This window comes from Erythrolamprus reginae, chromosome 10, assembly GCF_031021105.1.
Source record: "Erythrolamprus reginae isolate rEryReg1 chromosome 10, rEryReg1.hap1, whole genome shotgun sequence".
Classification (NCBI taxonomy): domain Eukaryota; kingdom Metazoa; phylum Chordata; class Lepidosauria; order Squamata; family Dipsadidae; genus Erythrolamprus; species Erythrolamprus reginae.
Genome location: NC_091959.1, coordinates 47,076,460 through 47,092,833, shown reverse-complemented (window position 1 = coordinate 47,092,833; position 16,374 = coordinate 47,076,460). Strand labels below are relative to the sequence as shown.

Genomic DNA, 16,374 nt, shown 5'->3' with positions numbered 1-16,374 from the left:
TCTCTGAGCTTTGCTGCTTCCTGGTGGACGTTTTGTGATCCAAACTATGTAACATCATCAGGTGCTAAGGAGGGAGGAGTGTGGACGAGGCGAAGGCAGGAACGAGACCAGGACAACGATCCAAACACTTTTATTGTCTTGGTGGTGCTGATACATTCTTTGTGCTGGTGCGAGAGAAGGGTGACAAATCCCAGAGGGAGGCCGGCGGCGCACAGCAGCGCAGTCCACTGTCCTGTTTCCACCCCACGCGGCCTTAAGGACTGGCCTGCCCCGCCTCGGAAGGGGTGGGTGGATACCAGAGGAATGGCGCCCGGTGGGAACCCACAGGAATAAAACTCCCTGTCTGGGTCCTCCTTTGGTCAGGGAGTTGAAATAACGGCCCCCCAAACTCCTCGGCAGAATCTCTGGGCAAGAGGCCGAAGGAGCATCTCAGCAAATCCGTCGGTGGAAAGAGCCCCCCCCTGAGTTGGCACGGCCCCCCCTTGCCATCCCATTGAGGGGCTCAGTTTTTCCAAAGCGCCCCTCCTCGAATATTTGCTTGCAAACCAAGGAAAAGTGCGTGATTCCACGGTCGGTCGCGGCACCCAAGCGTGTGAGAGGCCGCCTCCCCAAAGACCCGAATCGAGCTAATTTAGGATGGGAGGGGTCGGGAGCACAACCTCCCCCCTTTCCCTCCCCACGTCCACCCCCCCTTCCTTCGCAGCCAGGGAGGCGGCTTTCTCCGTGACAAAAAAAGGCGTGAAAAAAACTCATAGTGAAAACACACACGGCTATCCGTGATCAAAGCTTTGCTGGCGGGAGCCTTAGGCGGACGAGGAAGGCCAAAAACGTCCCCGCAAGAGAGGTTCTACATGTGGGCTCCCCAGCTTGGCTTGCCTTCAGCGGGGTGGGGTGGTCCCTAAGAACGAGGGAGGGGAGGGAGGAAAAAGCTGCCGCAATTGGAATGAACCAGCCCGCGTTTCCCGAGAACGCAGAACGGAGCTTTGCGGCAACTGCTGGATGCAACACGTGAACCCAAAGCCAACATCCGTTAGATCTCTTGCAAGCCATCTCCAAACAGATCCCGTTTGGTTTGGTTTGTGGATATTGTTTTTTTTTAAAACAACAATAACAGAATAACTTACAATCACAACAACCTGGGTATAAAAAGCGAGGTGTGGTGCAGCGTTGGCAGTCAAACCTTCCTTTGCGAGGCTGGGCGGCTTCATGTGTTCCTTGGTGCGGTCCAAATTGCCAACGGCTGGCGTGTGGTAAGGGGGGCACGTGCTGCCAGAAACCCCCCCGGAAGGGGAGAAGTGGGGAGAATAGGGGAAGCTGCCCCGCCCTCTCCTCGACTGCCCCCTCCCCGGCCTTTTTGGGGGTGGGGGTTCTCTCGGAAGAGGAGGCTACAGATGCGCCTGACGCTGCTGAAGCTCATGACGCCGCAGGTGGTTGTAGAGGGACTGGACGTAGGTGAAGACGCACTTCGCATCCGGGCGTTTCCCCATGATCATCATGTCCTCCACGTCTACCAGCGGGACGCAATCCACCAGCATCCTGCCAAAAGAAAAACCCAAGGGACACAGGTTCGATTCAGGGTGGGGATGGGGACAAAGGGCCCACCGTCCTCTCACGCTAAGCCGCGATTGGACGGACAGAAGCCAGGATCTAGCTGGGTCTACAACAGGGGTGTCAAAACTCGGTTTCATTGAGGGCCGCAACAGGGTTGTTTTTGACTCAGGGCCAGGGTAGATGTGGCCAGATTGACATCACTTGTGTCGGGGGGAGGCGCCTGTGCCAGTCGGACTGCCTCGCCGGCCAAAATGAGCCTCCCGGGCTCCATTTTTGCTGGCAGAGGGTTGCAGGAGGCCGTCCTGGCCTAAAACGGAGATCGGGAGCCCGTTTTGGCTGGCAGAGGCATCACGGTCCTTTGCTGTTTTCAGGGCGGCCCTGTAGGCCAAGTCTAAGTACCCTATGAGCTGGATTCGGCCCATGATCCTTGAATTTGACACCCCTGGTCTAGGACAACTCGCCGCGGGAGGGAAGTTACATTAACATCGATGAAACGGTGGGATGGAACCGTGGAAGAAAGGACGCCAAAGGAGTGAAGGGCGAAAATCAAAATCATGTTTAAATGATTTGTTTCACTTAACGACTTCCATCTTAGGCCGCGGGCATAAGTTGAGGACCACCTACGTACAAATCCAGCAATTACGGACATCGACTTTTCGTCCACAGAGGCCCTCGTACCACCGAGCAGGGCCGAGTTATTTTGATCAATACAGTTAACGGTCCCCACATCCCCAACTCGGTTGCACACAGGGGGGCTGAGGGGGAAGGGCAAGAGAGCAATTGATGGACGACTGCCCCCCATACACACCTACACACACCCACCAGAGGCAGTGCGGAAAAGCCTGGGCCAGCTCCAAGCGAGGGAGGCTGCCCTTATAAAGCCATGGTTGAGCTCGCTCCATGTGAGGCTTCCTGGCTTCCCCGGAGAGCGGAGGAGATGGACTGGTCCTCGCGATGAACTTGTGAGTGTGGGGATGTGGGATGGATGAACCTTAACCTGGGTAGGGTACTGGAAGGAAGTTAGCATCGGAACGGCAATGGCGTGACCAACATGGCTCTGATAATAAATCGAACCTTGGATGAGAGAATTGGACTGGAATCTTATTTATTTCTCAGATGCTATTTGGGGGGCTGATAATAGGTGGTGGAGAGACCCTCGCTCACCTGTCTTGCTCCTGCCTGCTTCAAAGTCCTGGGAAGGGACCCTCCCTCACCTGTCCTGTTTCTTCTGGTCCCAAAGTCCTGGGAACAGACCCTCCCTCACCTGTCCTGTTTCTTCTGGTCCCAAAGTCCTGGAAACGGACCCTCCCTCACCTGTCCTGCCTCTTCTATAGTCCTGGGAATGGACCCTCCCTCACCTGTCCTGCCTCTTCCATAGTCCTGGGAATGGACCCTCCCTCATCTGTCTGGTTCTTCTGGTCCCAAAGTCCTGGGAACGGACCCTCCCTCATCTGTCCTGCCTCTTCTAAAGTCCTGGGAAGGGACCCTCCCTCACCTGTTCCTGTTTCTGCTGGTCCCAAAGTCCTGGGAACGGACCCTCCCTCATCTGTCCTACCCCTGCCAGTCCCAAAGTCCTTGGAAGGGACCCTCCCTCACCCATCCTGCCGGTCCCAAAGTCCTGGGAAGGCCAGCTACACATGCTTCTTCTAATTGCCTCGGGGGTCTTTGAGGAAGCACCCCTCTTTCCAGACTAAACCTGGGAACCCCTGCACTTCTCGCAAGTGCACACAACCTGCCAGCTGAGGACCCCTGAGGGGCATCTATCGCCTTGCATCCGCCGGGGAGCCCTGCAGCCCCAACTGCTAAACATGACCCCCACCCACCCCAACCCCAAAGAAACAAACACCCCCCCTCCCCAGGGAAGAAGGAGAGGAAAGCTTCTCACCGTAGCGCCGAAGGAGGGCCAGGCTTAAGACTTTTTGGTTTTGACCAGCCCTTTCTGAACCAGGCAGCGATAGAATTCCTGGAGGTACGTGTAAACGCACTTCCAATCCGGTTCCCGCATCCGGACCATGTCTTCCACATCCAGCAACTGCGGGCATTCTGCCTGTGTCCTGGGGGGAGGGGAGAGGGAAAGGGAAGGGTCGTGGTGGAGGGAGGGGGGAGAGGAAGCCAGTGATCACAGCCCGGACCAATTTGGGGCGTGGGAGAGAGAGAGAGAAGAGAGAAAGAAATCGGACAAAGAGAGGAAAAAAAAACACAAGATACATAAATCCAGTCGACATTCTCGGTGACTGAGACCCACACGTTCATGCAATTGGGGTGGGGTGGGGTGAGCAGGCACGGACTCTCCACCATGCAATGCAGACAGAGGAGAGGATGTTGGGGTGCCATTGGATACGGGGGTTCTCATTCCTGAGCGAGAGAGATGCAGGAGAGAGGGGAGACGGAGGATGCGACGGAAATCCAGACCGGAGGGTCAGGACAGACAAAAAAGACAGAGAAGTGGACAGGGCAGGAAACCAAGCGGGGTGCTCTTTGCGCCTTCCATTATCAGGGGTCCCCAACCTGTGGCCCACGGCCCATGAATGGTCCGTGGCCTGTTCGCAAACCGGGCCAAGTAAGTCGTGGGCGGTTGAGGCCTCACTCGTGTCGTAAGGGAGCTCGGGGTCCCACTTGCGGGAGCACCGCTGCCCAAGCACGCCTCTGCCCCGCCCCCAAAACCATCCCCCCCTTCACCCACACCCACCCTACCAACCCGGGAAGGTTGGGGATCCCTGCTCTACACGACCACGTATGGAGAAGGGAAGAACGATCCGCGCTGCGTGCGAGACCGGAATCCGCCAAGCCAAGAAAAATGAGAAAGCAATTGGGGTTGGGAGGGGAGGGCAAGGCAGAAGCTGCACAGGAGACCCCTGAGTTTGGGCCGTGGGAGACAGGCTTGCTCGGTCTCGCGGTCCCCACCTCAGACCCTCGGAGGGGAAGAGTAGGGCGGACGAGGCGCCACGCTGCAGTCTGGAGGCCGAACAGCCGGTCCCCCCGGCCTGATTTCCCAAAACCCAAATGGGTCAGAAGCCACAGGCAGCAGAGGGGGAGAGCTGGAGGGGGGGAGAGTCAGGAGCCACTCACCCACACAAAACACCCCCCCCCCAAACACTCCTGCAAGCGCTGCTTTCCACACCGGAGTCTCGAAAGGGCAGGAGGAGAGAAAGATGCCCTCCGTTGCTCAGGGGAAAGGATGGAAAAGGCCTCGGGAAGAAGCACCACCAAAAGGGACAGGCAGAAAATTCCAAAGAGAGGCACGAGCGGTTTGTCATACACTCCCTTTCACTGCCAGAGTTAAAATCCTTGCCGGAAGGGCAAAACCGGAGAAACCACCGGATGCTCCGTAGGTCAAACAGGCTACGTCCGTGTATTTACCTCCGCTCCACATACGCACACAATTGCATCCTATTCCAAGTTGCAATGGGACCCCAACCCAGTGATGGGCCACACCCGGTACGGATGGGATCAATGATCCGTTAGCGGTTTTTTGATGGGTTTCGGAGGTCAGGCCAGCCGTGCGACATGTGTGAGCACGCCTCCGCATGAGATTTCGCTTCCCCCCTGGGTAGCGGGCTGCGGCATGGCGGAAACTGGGCTACGCAAATAAGGGAAGCCCCATCGGCGGGATGCAGGTGGAATTCGAAACCACGTTCCTTCCGGTGCCCGGAAAAACATCTCCCTACAAATCTACCCCGGTACCCCAAAGGTTAGGGGCTCCTGCCCTAGTGTGCTGGGAATCTCAGGTTTGGTTCCTTTGGGTCAGGAGTCCAATTCTCTTCCAAGGACACTGCCTTCTTCTAAGGTGTTTTTTTCCAATAACCCAGCCTTGGGTTTTCCTTGTGGTCTCCCATCCAAATATACCCATCAGCCCCTGATCTGCTTAGCCGTCGCAGAATCCTCTTGAGGTCAGCTCGGTGCTGCCATCTGTTGACGGCAGTGCAGGTGGGCTAGAACGGGAAGCCACCGTCGATTTGGGGAGAATTACCTGGATGACCTTCTGAAGTCGGTAAAATGAGGCGACCCAGACGGTTGTGTGGGGGCAAGAGGCTGACTCTGTAGCACTGCGAAGCGGTACATAAGTCTGTGCCATTACTATTGCTTCTTTCCCTCCAGTGGTTAGAATGCGGCATTGCAGGCAAATTCTGCCAACTGACAGTAGTTCGATACTGGCCGGCTTAGGGTTGACCCAGACTTCTGTCCTTTCGAGGACAGTAAAGTGAGGATTGTTGGGGACAAGTTGTTGACTCTGTAAACCGCTTAGAGAAGGCTGGAAAGCGATCTATAAGTCTAAGTGCCAATATCTTTCCTTCCTTCTTTCCTTCCATCTTTCCCTTCCTTCCTTCCTCCCTCCCTCCCTCTCATCTTCCTTCCTTCTTTCCTTTCTTCCTCCCTCCCATCTTCCTTCCTCCCTCCCTCGCTCCCTCCCATCTTCCTTCCCTCCTTCCTTCCTCTCTCCCATCTTCCTTCCTCCCTCCCTCCCATCTTCCTTCCTTCCTTCCTTCCTCTCTCCCATCTTCCTCCCTCCCTCGCTTCCTCCCTCCCTCCCATCTTCCTTCCTCCCTCCCTCCCTCTCTCCCATCTTCCTCTCTCCCTCTCTCCCATCTTCCTTCCTCCCTTGCTTCCTCCCTCCCATCTTCCTTCCTTCCTTCCTCCCTCCCATCTTCCTTCCTTCCTCCCTCCCATCTTCCTTCCTTCCTTCCTCCCTCCCATCTTCCTTCCTTCCTTCCTCCCTCCCATCTTCCTTCCTTCCTTCCTCCCTCCCTCCTTCTCTCCCATCTTCCTTCCTTCCTTCCTCCCTCCCTCCTCTTCTGGCCTTCCCAGTGGTTAGAACGCAGTATTGCAGGCTCGTTCTATGGAGTGCCAGAGGATCGATCCTCAATGTTGACTCAGCCTTCCATCCTTCCATGCAACAGGGACATAAATTGTTGGGGGGCCCTAGGCGGGCTCCGCAAACTGCTTAGAGATGGCCGGAAAGCACCATGAAGCAGTCCATAACAAATGCTATTGCCATCGGGTGGACTAGGCAGGTGGGGAGACCAGGAGCCCTTCCGGGACCCAGCCAAGCTGGCCGGCACAGACCCCGCCCCGCAGAGAGGACACCTACTCAGCTGTGGAGAAGGCCATCTCAAAGTTGTGCCTCCGGTCCTGCGGGGAGAGCTGCGCGTAGTCAAAGGCCTCGGGGAAGAAGTTGTGGACCAGCGCACAGAAGGCCATGCCATCGCTCCAGCTGGAGGAGAAGTTCTGGATGTCCACGTGCTGCAGAGGGCGGAAAAGAAACGAGGGCGGTCATGAAAAAGGGCCGTGGGGTCTGGGGAGGCCACGGGGAGACCGGGCAGGAGCTCACCTCGTAGCCCCTGGTCTTGGCCCGGCACCAGTCCAGGAGCATCTGCTTGATGGTGTTGGCATTGGGCACCCCGAAGCTGGAGGAGCGCTGGATTCCCACCCGGGACATCGCTGGGTTGGCGGGGCTGCAAAGAAGACAAAGCACGCGTCTCGTAGGCGCTCTGGGGCAGGACGGCTGGCCCAGGTGCCTCTCGAAAGGAGCCCCCCCTGCGAGGTTTCAATTGCAGTGTTGGTGGCCCCAAAGCGTCATGAGGAAGGGAAGAAGGAAGGAAGGAAGGAAGGAAGGAAGGAAGGAAGGAAGGAGAGAGGTAGGGAGCGTGGAAGGAATGAAAGAAGAGTAGGAGAAGGAAGGAAAGGAAGGAGAAATAAAGGAGAGGGAGGAAGGAAGATGGGAGGAAAGAAGGGGGGGGAGAAAGGAAGGAGGATGGGAGGGCGGAGGGAGGAAGGCAAAGATGGGAGGGAGGGAGAGAGGGATGGAGGGAGGAAAGAAGAAAAAAGAAAAGAAGAAGGAGGAAACAGAGAGAGAGGGAGGAAAGTAGGGAGGAAGAAGGGAAGGGAGAGCAGGAGTAGAGAAGAGAGGGAAAGGAAAGAAGGAACGAAAAGGAGAAGGAAGGAAAGGGAAAGAGAAGAGAGGAGAGGAGGAAAGGCAGGGAAGACGTAAAAGAAGGAAGAAGAGGGAGAAGGAAAGAAAAGGAAAGGAGAAAGTCAGGAGCAAGTGGCTATATTTAGGACCAAAGGAGGCCTCAGCTGGATTCCCAGAGCCCAAACGGCCTTGGCAGGGGAAGGCCTCCCTCCCTGGGGGAGACTCTCATCCTGGGAACCCAGCCACGAAAGGGCCTTGCAAAGAAAGGCTTTTGCAGCCCACGTGAAGAGCCGCCCACTGGGAAGCCACCCAGAGGTCAGCTGAAGGAGCCAGGCCAGCCTCTTGGCTGTTTTCATCCGGGAAGGTTTAGGCTGGGAATGGTGGTAGGGGGCAACATTCTGATCTCCATCTTTAAAGATCTTCAACATGCCCCCAACCCACCCACCCACCCACCCACCCACCTGTTACAACGTACGAGCTAACCCAGAGAGCAAATTGAGGAAGTCTCAGTGGGGCTCCTTCAGTGGGGTGGGGAGAGACCCCGTGGATTAAAAGGGAAGCAGGGTTACTTTTAAAAGCTGATGACCGCCAAAGTATAAGTACAGTCATACCTCGTCTTACGAACCTAATTGGTTCCAGGGGGAGGTTCGTAAGACAAAAAGTTCGTAAGACGAAACATTGTTCCCCATAGGAAACAATGTAAAATCCATTAATCCGTGCAGGGGGAAAAAAAAACCGCAAAAAAAACGCCGCAGCCCGGCTGTCACCTTTTAAAACAGCCGGGGGGCTTCCCAGCAGCCTCCCGAAGCCGAACGCCAAACCCGAACTTCCGGGTTCGGCGTTCGGGAGGCCTCCGAGAAGCCCCCCGGCTGTTTTAAAAGGTGACAGCCGGGCTGCGGGGCTTCCCAGCGGCCTCCCGAACCTGAACCTTTGCCGAACTTCCGGGTTCGGCGTTCGGGAGGCCGCTGGGAAGCCCCGCCGCCCGGCTGTCACCTTTTAAAACAGCCGGGGGGCTTCCCAGCAGCCTACTGAACGCCGAACCGGGAAGTTCAGGTTTGGCGTTCGTAAGACCAAAAAAGTTCGTAAGAAGAGGCAAAAAAATTCTGAACCCCGGGTTCGTATCTCGGGTTGTTCGTAAGATGAGGGGTTCGTATCTTGAGGTACCACTGTATTTATAAGTCTTAGTATAAGTTGGCAGCAGGTTGTCTAATGGTGAGTTGGCCATGGGAAGTTGGCCATGGTAAGCTGGCCATGGAAAGTTACCATGAGATGTTGGCCATGGTGAGTTGATTATGGTGAGTTGGCCATGGTAAATTGATCATGGGAAGTTGGCCGTGGTAAGTTGACCATAAGATGTTGGCCATGGTAAGTTGGCCATGGTGAGTTGATTATGGTGAGTTGACCATGGTAAATTGGCCATGGTAGGTTGGCCAAGGGGAATTGGCCATGGTGAGTTGATCATGAGATGTTGGCCATAGGAAGTTGGCCGTGGTGAGTTGATTATGGTGAGTTGACCATAGTGAGTTGACCATGACATGTTGGCTGTGGGAAGTTGGCCATGGTGAGTTGATTATGGTGAGTTGGCCGTGGTGAGTTGATTATGGTGAGTTGGCCATGGTAGGTTGTCCACAGTGATTTGGCCATGGTGAGTTGACCATGAGATGTTGCCCATAGAAAGTTGTCCATGGTGAGATGATTATGAGTTGGCCATGGTGAATTGATCATGGGAAGTTGGCCGGGTTGAGTCAACCATGGGAAGTTGGGCATGGCAAATTGACACAGATTGACACCTCCCAAGCCAGAGGGTCCCACCACGTCCCATCTCTTCCCGCTTAAGCCCAGCTCACCTCCCGCCCTCCTTCTCCAGCTTCTCGATCATGGCCTTGCGGGCCTGTGAGGCGGACATCTTGGGCATGGACTGGGCCTTCATGATCTCCTTCTTCCTCTCTGCTTGGCGCCGCTCCAGGTCAGCCAGGCTGCCCCCGGACCTGGGACTCGGATCCTCCCGTTCAAAGATACTGCGCCGAGGGGGCGGAAGAGAAGAGGAGGAAAAATGACAAAAACTTCGGAGCAAAACAACTTGGAGTTATGTTGTGTTGTTTCAGTGTTCCCTTTATTTTTTTAAACAGTGTACATGTGTGTGTCTGCGCGCACATATACACTGCTCAAAAAAAATAAAGGGAACACTGAAACAACACAATATAACTCCAAGTCAATCAAATTTCTGTGAAATCAAACTGTCCACTGAGGAAGCAACACTGATTGACAGTCAATTTCAAATTATTATTATTATTTATTAGATTTGTATGCCGCCCCTCGCCGAGGACTCGGAGAGGATCACAACAAAATACAGTATCACAAATCCAATGTTAAAAAAGCACATAAAAACCCATCATTAAAACCATACAACTCAGTCAAACCATACACAAATCTACCATAGCCTTCGCATAGCCTACGGGTAACTCAGTTTCCCCATGCCTGGCGACATAGGTGGGTTTTGAGTAGCTTCAACCACAACAACACAAGAGCACACAACAGATTTAAACTTAATATTAACCGCTCCAAACTTGACTGTAAAAAATATGACTTCAGTAACCGAGTTGTCGAAGAGTGGAACTCATTACCGGACTCTGTAGTGTCATCCCCAAACCCCCAACACTTTACCCTTAGATTATCCACGGCTGACCTCTCCAGATTCCTAAGAGGTCAGTAAGGGGCGAGTACAAGTGCACTAGAGTGCCTTCCGTCCCTTGTCCTATTGCTCCCCTATATCTCCTATACCTTTGTTCTATTCCTATATCTCTTCTTCTATTCTTTCATTGATATGTTCTATTACTATACCTTCTTTTCTATTCTTTCTTAGATATATTTTACTATGAGTATCTCCTCTATAACCTTCATCATGTATTTTACTATGTGTATTTAGATATATACCCACTAAAACCCTCATTGTGTATTGGACTAACTAACTAACTAACTAACTAACTAACTAACTAACTAACTAAATAAATAAATAAATAAATAAATAAATAAATAGCTTACATAAGGCAAGGAGGGTGGGGGCGATTCTAATCTCTGGGGAGGTGTTGATTCCAGAGGGCCGGGGCCGCCACAGAGAAGGCTCTTCCCCTGCTGTTGTGCACATTCAACTTTGTACAGAACAAAGTATTCAATGAGAACATTTCACCCTTTCAGATCTAGGATGGGTTCTTTGAGCGTTCCCTTTATTTTTTTTGAGCAGTGTGTGTATACACACACACCTATACAGAAGAAACACGACTATGTTGGGTCAGATTAAAAACATCCACTAATGGAGGATCTAGAATAATGATGATTTAAACCAGGGCTCCCCAAACTTGACAACGTTAAAGACTTAGGGATTTCATACTCCCAGAATTCTCTAGTCCTTTTGGGGAGGGGCGCAGAAGGCTGTTTGCCAACGCTTGGCTGTGCCAACCGGCTCAAAATGCCCCGTTTTTGCCTATTGTTTGGATTCGAGTTTATTTTTAGCCTGGTTTTCTTCGCCGCATTTTTTCAGGGTTGGCATCCGCTGTTTGGGGATTCTTTGTTTAAAAGCAGGGCATAAATAACACCGAAAAAAGACATACAGTGGAAAGGACAGCTCAACTCAGCCTTAAGTCTTCCTCGGTTTTACCGAGCGATGCAAGTTACTGGCCCTCTGGGCTCTTTATTTTTTTTCCTTTTTTTGTTTTTTTTTTCTATTTTGGTCCCTCGATTGTTTAAGGTCACTTTGGATGGGTTGAAGGCTACAAATTCTCCTTCCCCTCCTTTGGGTCGCCCTTCTTGCCCAACTCCATAAAAACCCTTGAGGATCATCCACCTCTTTCCATTTCCTCATAAGATAACTTTTATTTACATTTTTCTTACTGTCATCACACTGGGACACGTTAAAAAGGAAATTATGTTTCTCGTTCTCAATAGAGAGCGAGAGAGAGAGGGAGAGTATAATATATACTATATACAATGTATAATATAATATAATATAATATAATATAATATAATATAATAATAGAAACCTAGAAACCTAGAAGACTGACGGCAGAAAAAGACCTCATAGTCCATCTAGTCTGCCCTTATACTATTTCCTGTATTTTATCTTACAATGGATATATGTTAATATAATATAGTATAGTATAGTATAGTATAGTATAGTATAGTATAGTATAGTATAGTATAATATAATAAATATAAGATAAGATAAGATAAGATAAGATAAGAAACATAGAAGATTGACTGCAGAAAAAGACCTCACAGTCCATCTAGTCTGCCCTTATACTATTTCCTGTATTTTATCTCAGGATGGATATATGTTAATATAATATAATATAATATAATATAATATAATATAATATAATATAATATAATATAATATAATATAATATAATATAATATAATATAATATAATATAATATAATATAATATAATACTGTATAATATAATATAATATAATATAATATAATATAATATAATATAATATAATATAATATAATATAATATAATATAATATAACATAACATAGAAGATTGACAGCAGAAAAAGACCTTCTGGTCCATCTAGTCTGCCCTTATACTACTTCCTGTATTTTATCTTAGGATGGATCTATGTTTATCCCAGGCATGTTTAAATTCAGTTATTTCATATAATATAATAACAGAGTTAGAAGGGACCTTGGAGGTCTTCTAGTCCAACCCCCTGCTTAGATATGAAACCCTACAGCATTTCAGACAAATGGTTATCCAACATCTTCTTAAAACTGTCCAGTGTTGGAGCATTCACAACTCCTGGAGATGTATATAATCTATATACATCTATAACCTCTCTCTCTCTCTCTCATATATATATATACAAACACACCGTATTTTTCGGGGTATAAAACGCACCTTTTTCCTCCCTAAAAGAGGCTGAAAATTCAGGTGTATCTTATACTCTGAATCTAGCTTTTTTCGAAGCTTTTTTTCCGAGCGCTAACTGGGCGCTTACGATCTTCCCAGCTCTTACCTTGCAGGTTCTTTCATTGTTACTCTTTGGAAATAATTTTTTCCAAGCCCTAAGTCTTTGCAGGGTTTTTTCCCCCCCATTGCTCTACCTGCTCAGACTGTGTGTGTGTCTTACCTGCCCACTTTCTTGGAAGACGATGAGCTGTAGGATTTAGTCTGGACAAAGGTGTTGCCTTCTTCTGGAAATGAGAAAAGAGGAAGAAATGACCTTTGGTCCAAGGAAACATTCGGGGCACCACTCAAAACACCAGCCATCTTTCCCCCCAAAACCAGGAAATGGTTCGCGGTCCCTCTGTCGTCCCACAAGGACCCCCTTCCCCAAATCAGCCCCGCCGTCAATATTTTGGGGGGAATATCAATTTCTGCAAAGAGGAATCTCAATCCCTTTAAAAAAAAAAATTATACATACATAACCATATCAATGACAAACAAAAAAACAAAAAACATAAGTTTGGAATAGAAACATAGAAACATAGAAGATTGACGGCAGAAAAAGACCTCCTGGTCCATCTAGTCTGCCCTTATACTATTTCCTGTGTTTTATCTTAGGATGGATATATGTTTATCCCAGGCATGTTTCAATTCAGTGACTGTGGATTTACCAACCACGTCTGCTGGAAGTTTGTTCCAAGCATCTACGACTCTTTCAGTCAAATAATATTTTCTCACGTTGCTTCTAATGTACGTTACTTCTTTCCCCCAACTAACTTAGTTTTTTAAATATTAGATTTGTATTGTACATTGTTTTTTATTACTGCTGTGAGCCGCCCCGAGTCTGCAGAGAGGGGCAGCATACAAACTTAATAAATAATAATAATAATAATAATAATAATAATAATAATAATAATATTTATTAGATTTGTATGCCGCCCCTCTCCGAAGACTCGGGGTGGCTCACAACAATAATAAAAACAATACTGTATTAATAAATAATAATAATAATAATAATAACCACCGCAGATTGTGACACCTTGTTCTTGAGTTCACTTTCCTATTGAAAACACTTCCCTCCTGAACCTTATTTTACCCTTTAACATATTTAAATGTTTCGATCACGTCCCCCCTTTTCCTTCTGTCCTTCAGACTATACAGGTTGAGTTCATGAAGTCTTTCCTGATAGGTTTGAAGCTTAAGATCTTATTTATTTATTTATTTATTTATTTATTATTTATTTGTTATTTAGATTTGTATGCCGCCCCTCTCTGCGGACTCGGGGGCGGCTCACAGCAAAATATAACAAATCATAACAAATCCAAATAAATTTAAAATATTTTAAAAAGTTTAAAAAGAACCCCATTTACTAACAAGCACACACACAAACATACCATGCATAAATTGTACATGCCCGAGGAGGTGTTTCAGTTCCCCCATGCCTGACGGCAAAGGTGGGTTTTAAGGAGTTTACGGAAGGCAGGGAGAGTAGGGGCAGTTCTAATCTCTGGGGGGAGTTGGTTCCAGAGAGTCAGGGCCGCCACAGAGAAGGCTCTTCCCCTGGGGCCCGCCAACTGACATTGTTTAGTTGACGGGACCCGGAGAAGGTCCACTCTGTGGGACCTAATCGGTCGCTGGGATTCGTGCGGCAGAAGGCGGTCTCGGAGATATTCTGGTCTAGTGCCATGAAGGGCTTTATAGGTCATAACCAACACTTTGAATTGTGACCAGAAATTGATCGGCAGCCAATGCAGACTGCGGAGTGATGGCGAAACATGGGCATACCTAGGTAAGCCCATGACTGCTCTCGCAGCTGCATTCTGCACGATCGGAAGTTTCCGAACACTTTTCAAAGGTAGCCCCATGTAGAGAGTGTTACAGGAGTCGAACCTCGAGGTGATGAGGGCATGAGTGACTGTGAGCAATGAGTCCCGGTCCAGATAGGGCCGCAACTGGTGCACCAGGCGAACCTGGGCAAACGCCCCCCTCGCCACAGCTGAAAGATGGTTCTCTAATGTGAGCTGTGGATCGAGGAGGACGCCCAAGTTGCGGACCCTCTTCCACCATTTTTGTAGCCCGTCTTTGGACCCATTCAATTTGATCCATATCTTTTTGTAGGTGAGTCTCCAGAACTGGACACAGTATTATTCCCAATGGGGTCTCACCAGCGCTCTATACAGCGGGATCACAATCTCCCTCTTCCGGCTTGTTATACCTCTAGCAATTCAGCCAAGCATTCTACTCGCTTTTCCTACCGCCTGACCACACTGTTCACCCATTTGAAGACTGTCAGAAATCACGACCCCTCAATCCTTCTCTTCTGAAATTTTTGCTAACATAGAACTGCCAATACAAGACTCAGATTGAGGATTCCTTTTCCCCAAGTGCAATATTTTAGATTTGGAAACATTAAACTGTAGTTTCCATTGCTTTGACCACTTATCTAGTAAAGCTAAATCCTTTGCCATATTACAGACGCCTCCAGGAATATCAACCCTATTGCACACTTTTAGAGTCATCGGCAAATAGGCAAACCTTCTCTACCAAACCTTCCCCTATGTCATTCACAAACATATTATGTTATGTCAATCCCAAACATGCTTGTTATACCTCTAGCTATGCAGCCAAGCATTCTACTTGCTTTCCCTACGGCCTGACCGCACTGGTCATCCATTTGGAGACTGTCAGAAATCACCAGGAAAAAAAAGGTTCACCATCAATGGCCTAGACTAGCCAGGTTTATTTAACTGGGTTGGGTTCGATACACACACACACACAAGCAGAGTCTCTCTTGAAAGAAGAAAAAAAAGAGATAAGGGGGGGGAACGTACTTTCTGATCTCTTTGTGTAGCTCGCCTCCATTGTAACCGTGCGCGACGCTTTGTTGCCATCATCTGGAACAGAAAAAATCAAGTTGGGAGAGGAGTGGAGGAGGGAAAAAAAATTGGGGGTGGTGGGAAACATAATTCCTTCAAAGCAAAAATATAAGTTGATGCTATTCCTCCCCCTCCCCCGGTCCTTCCTGCACCCCTCCCTTACTGGACTGTACGAGGCGCTGGGTCTTGGTGAGCGTGCTCACGGCTGAGCCGTCTGCTGACGTCCGGCTTTGCTGGGAGGTGGTCTCGGTGGTGTGGGAGCCCCCCTTCGCCTTGGCCTCTTGCAGCCGTTGGTTCCGTTCCTTCTCTCGCTGGTCTGCAAAAAAAGTTCAGCTAATAAGTTCATTTCTGAAGAACCTAAGAAGAGCCCTGCTGAATCAGGCCAAAGCCCATCGCGTCCAGCATTCTGTATCCCACAGTCGCCCCACCAGTTGTCCATGGGGATGTCCATCTTGAGCAGAAAGAGAAGGCAAGACCCTCTCTTTCCCTCGACCCCCAACAAATGGGACCCAAGGGAACCCTGCCTGTTTCAACCCACATAAAGGCGGCACTTGGACATCCGTTTCAATCTCCACCTCTGATATACTTGGCATCCATGAACCTGTCTCATCCTGCCTTGAAGCTCTCCAGGCTGACAGCTGTCACGACCTCTTCTGGAAGTGAATCCCATCAACCAAGGACCCTCTGGGTGAAGAAATATCTCCCTTTATTTGTCCTCACTTTCTTACCTGTGAGCTTTACGGAGTGGCCCCCCCTCGTCCTAGTATTGTGTGATGGAGAAAATAATTTTCCTCTATCCACCTTTTCTATCCCATGCAGGATTTTATAGGTAATATCACAATGCAAGTAAATGGTTTGTAGCCATGGGAGAAGCTGATGTCATCCAAAACCGGCACGTAATCATGGGTTTGATAATTGTGCTGCAACCTGATTGGCTGTAACTTATATAAGGAGGAACACCCTTGCCTGGGCGTGGTTTTGTTACAGAGAGGGGCTTGATACAGAGTGGTTTGTTATAGAGTGGTTTGTAGCAAGTGTTTAGTGCTTAGGGCACTTAGTCGCAACGCCTTGGTCTCTTCAGCCTTGA

General features: G+C 49.6%; 1 protein-coding gene across 1 annotated transcript in view; it reads right to left on the bottom strand.

The window, feature by feature from the left end:
• Positions 1–114: 114 nt before the first annotated feature.
• SMTN (smoothelin) overlaps positions 115–16,374 on the bottom strand; it is a 49,964-nt gene continuing 33,704 nt past the window's right edge. Inside the window, exons 11-17 of the mRNA XM_070762010.1 lie at positions 15,451–15,603; positions 15,243–15,305; positions 12,596–12,659; positions 9,310–9,480; positions 6,881–7,004; positions 6,641–6,792; positions 115–1,536 (exon numbers count right to left, since the gene is read on the bottom strand). Of these exons, the coding sequence (XP_070618111.1) occupies positions 1,386–1,536; positions 6,641–6,792; positions 6,881–7,004; positions 9,310–9,480; positions 12,596–12,659; positions 15,243–15,305; positions 15,451–15,603 (878 nt within the window). The 3' untranslated portion in view covers positions 115–1,385. The remainder of the gene's footprint in view (positions 1,537–6,640; positions 6,793–6,880; positions 7,005–9,309; positions 9,481–12,595; positions 12,660–15,242; positions 15,306–15,450; positions 15,604–16,374) is intronic.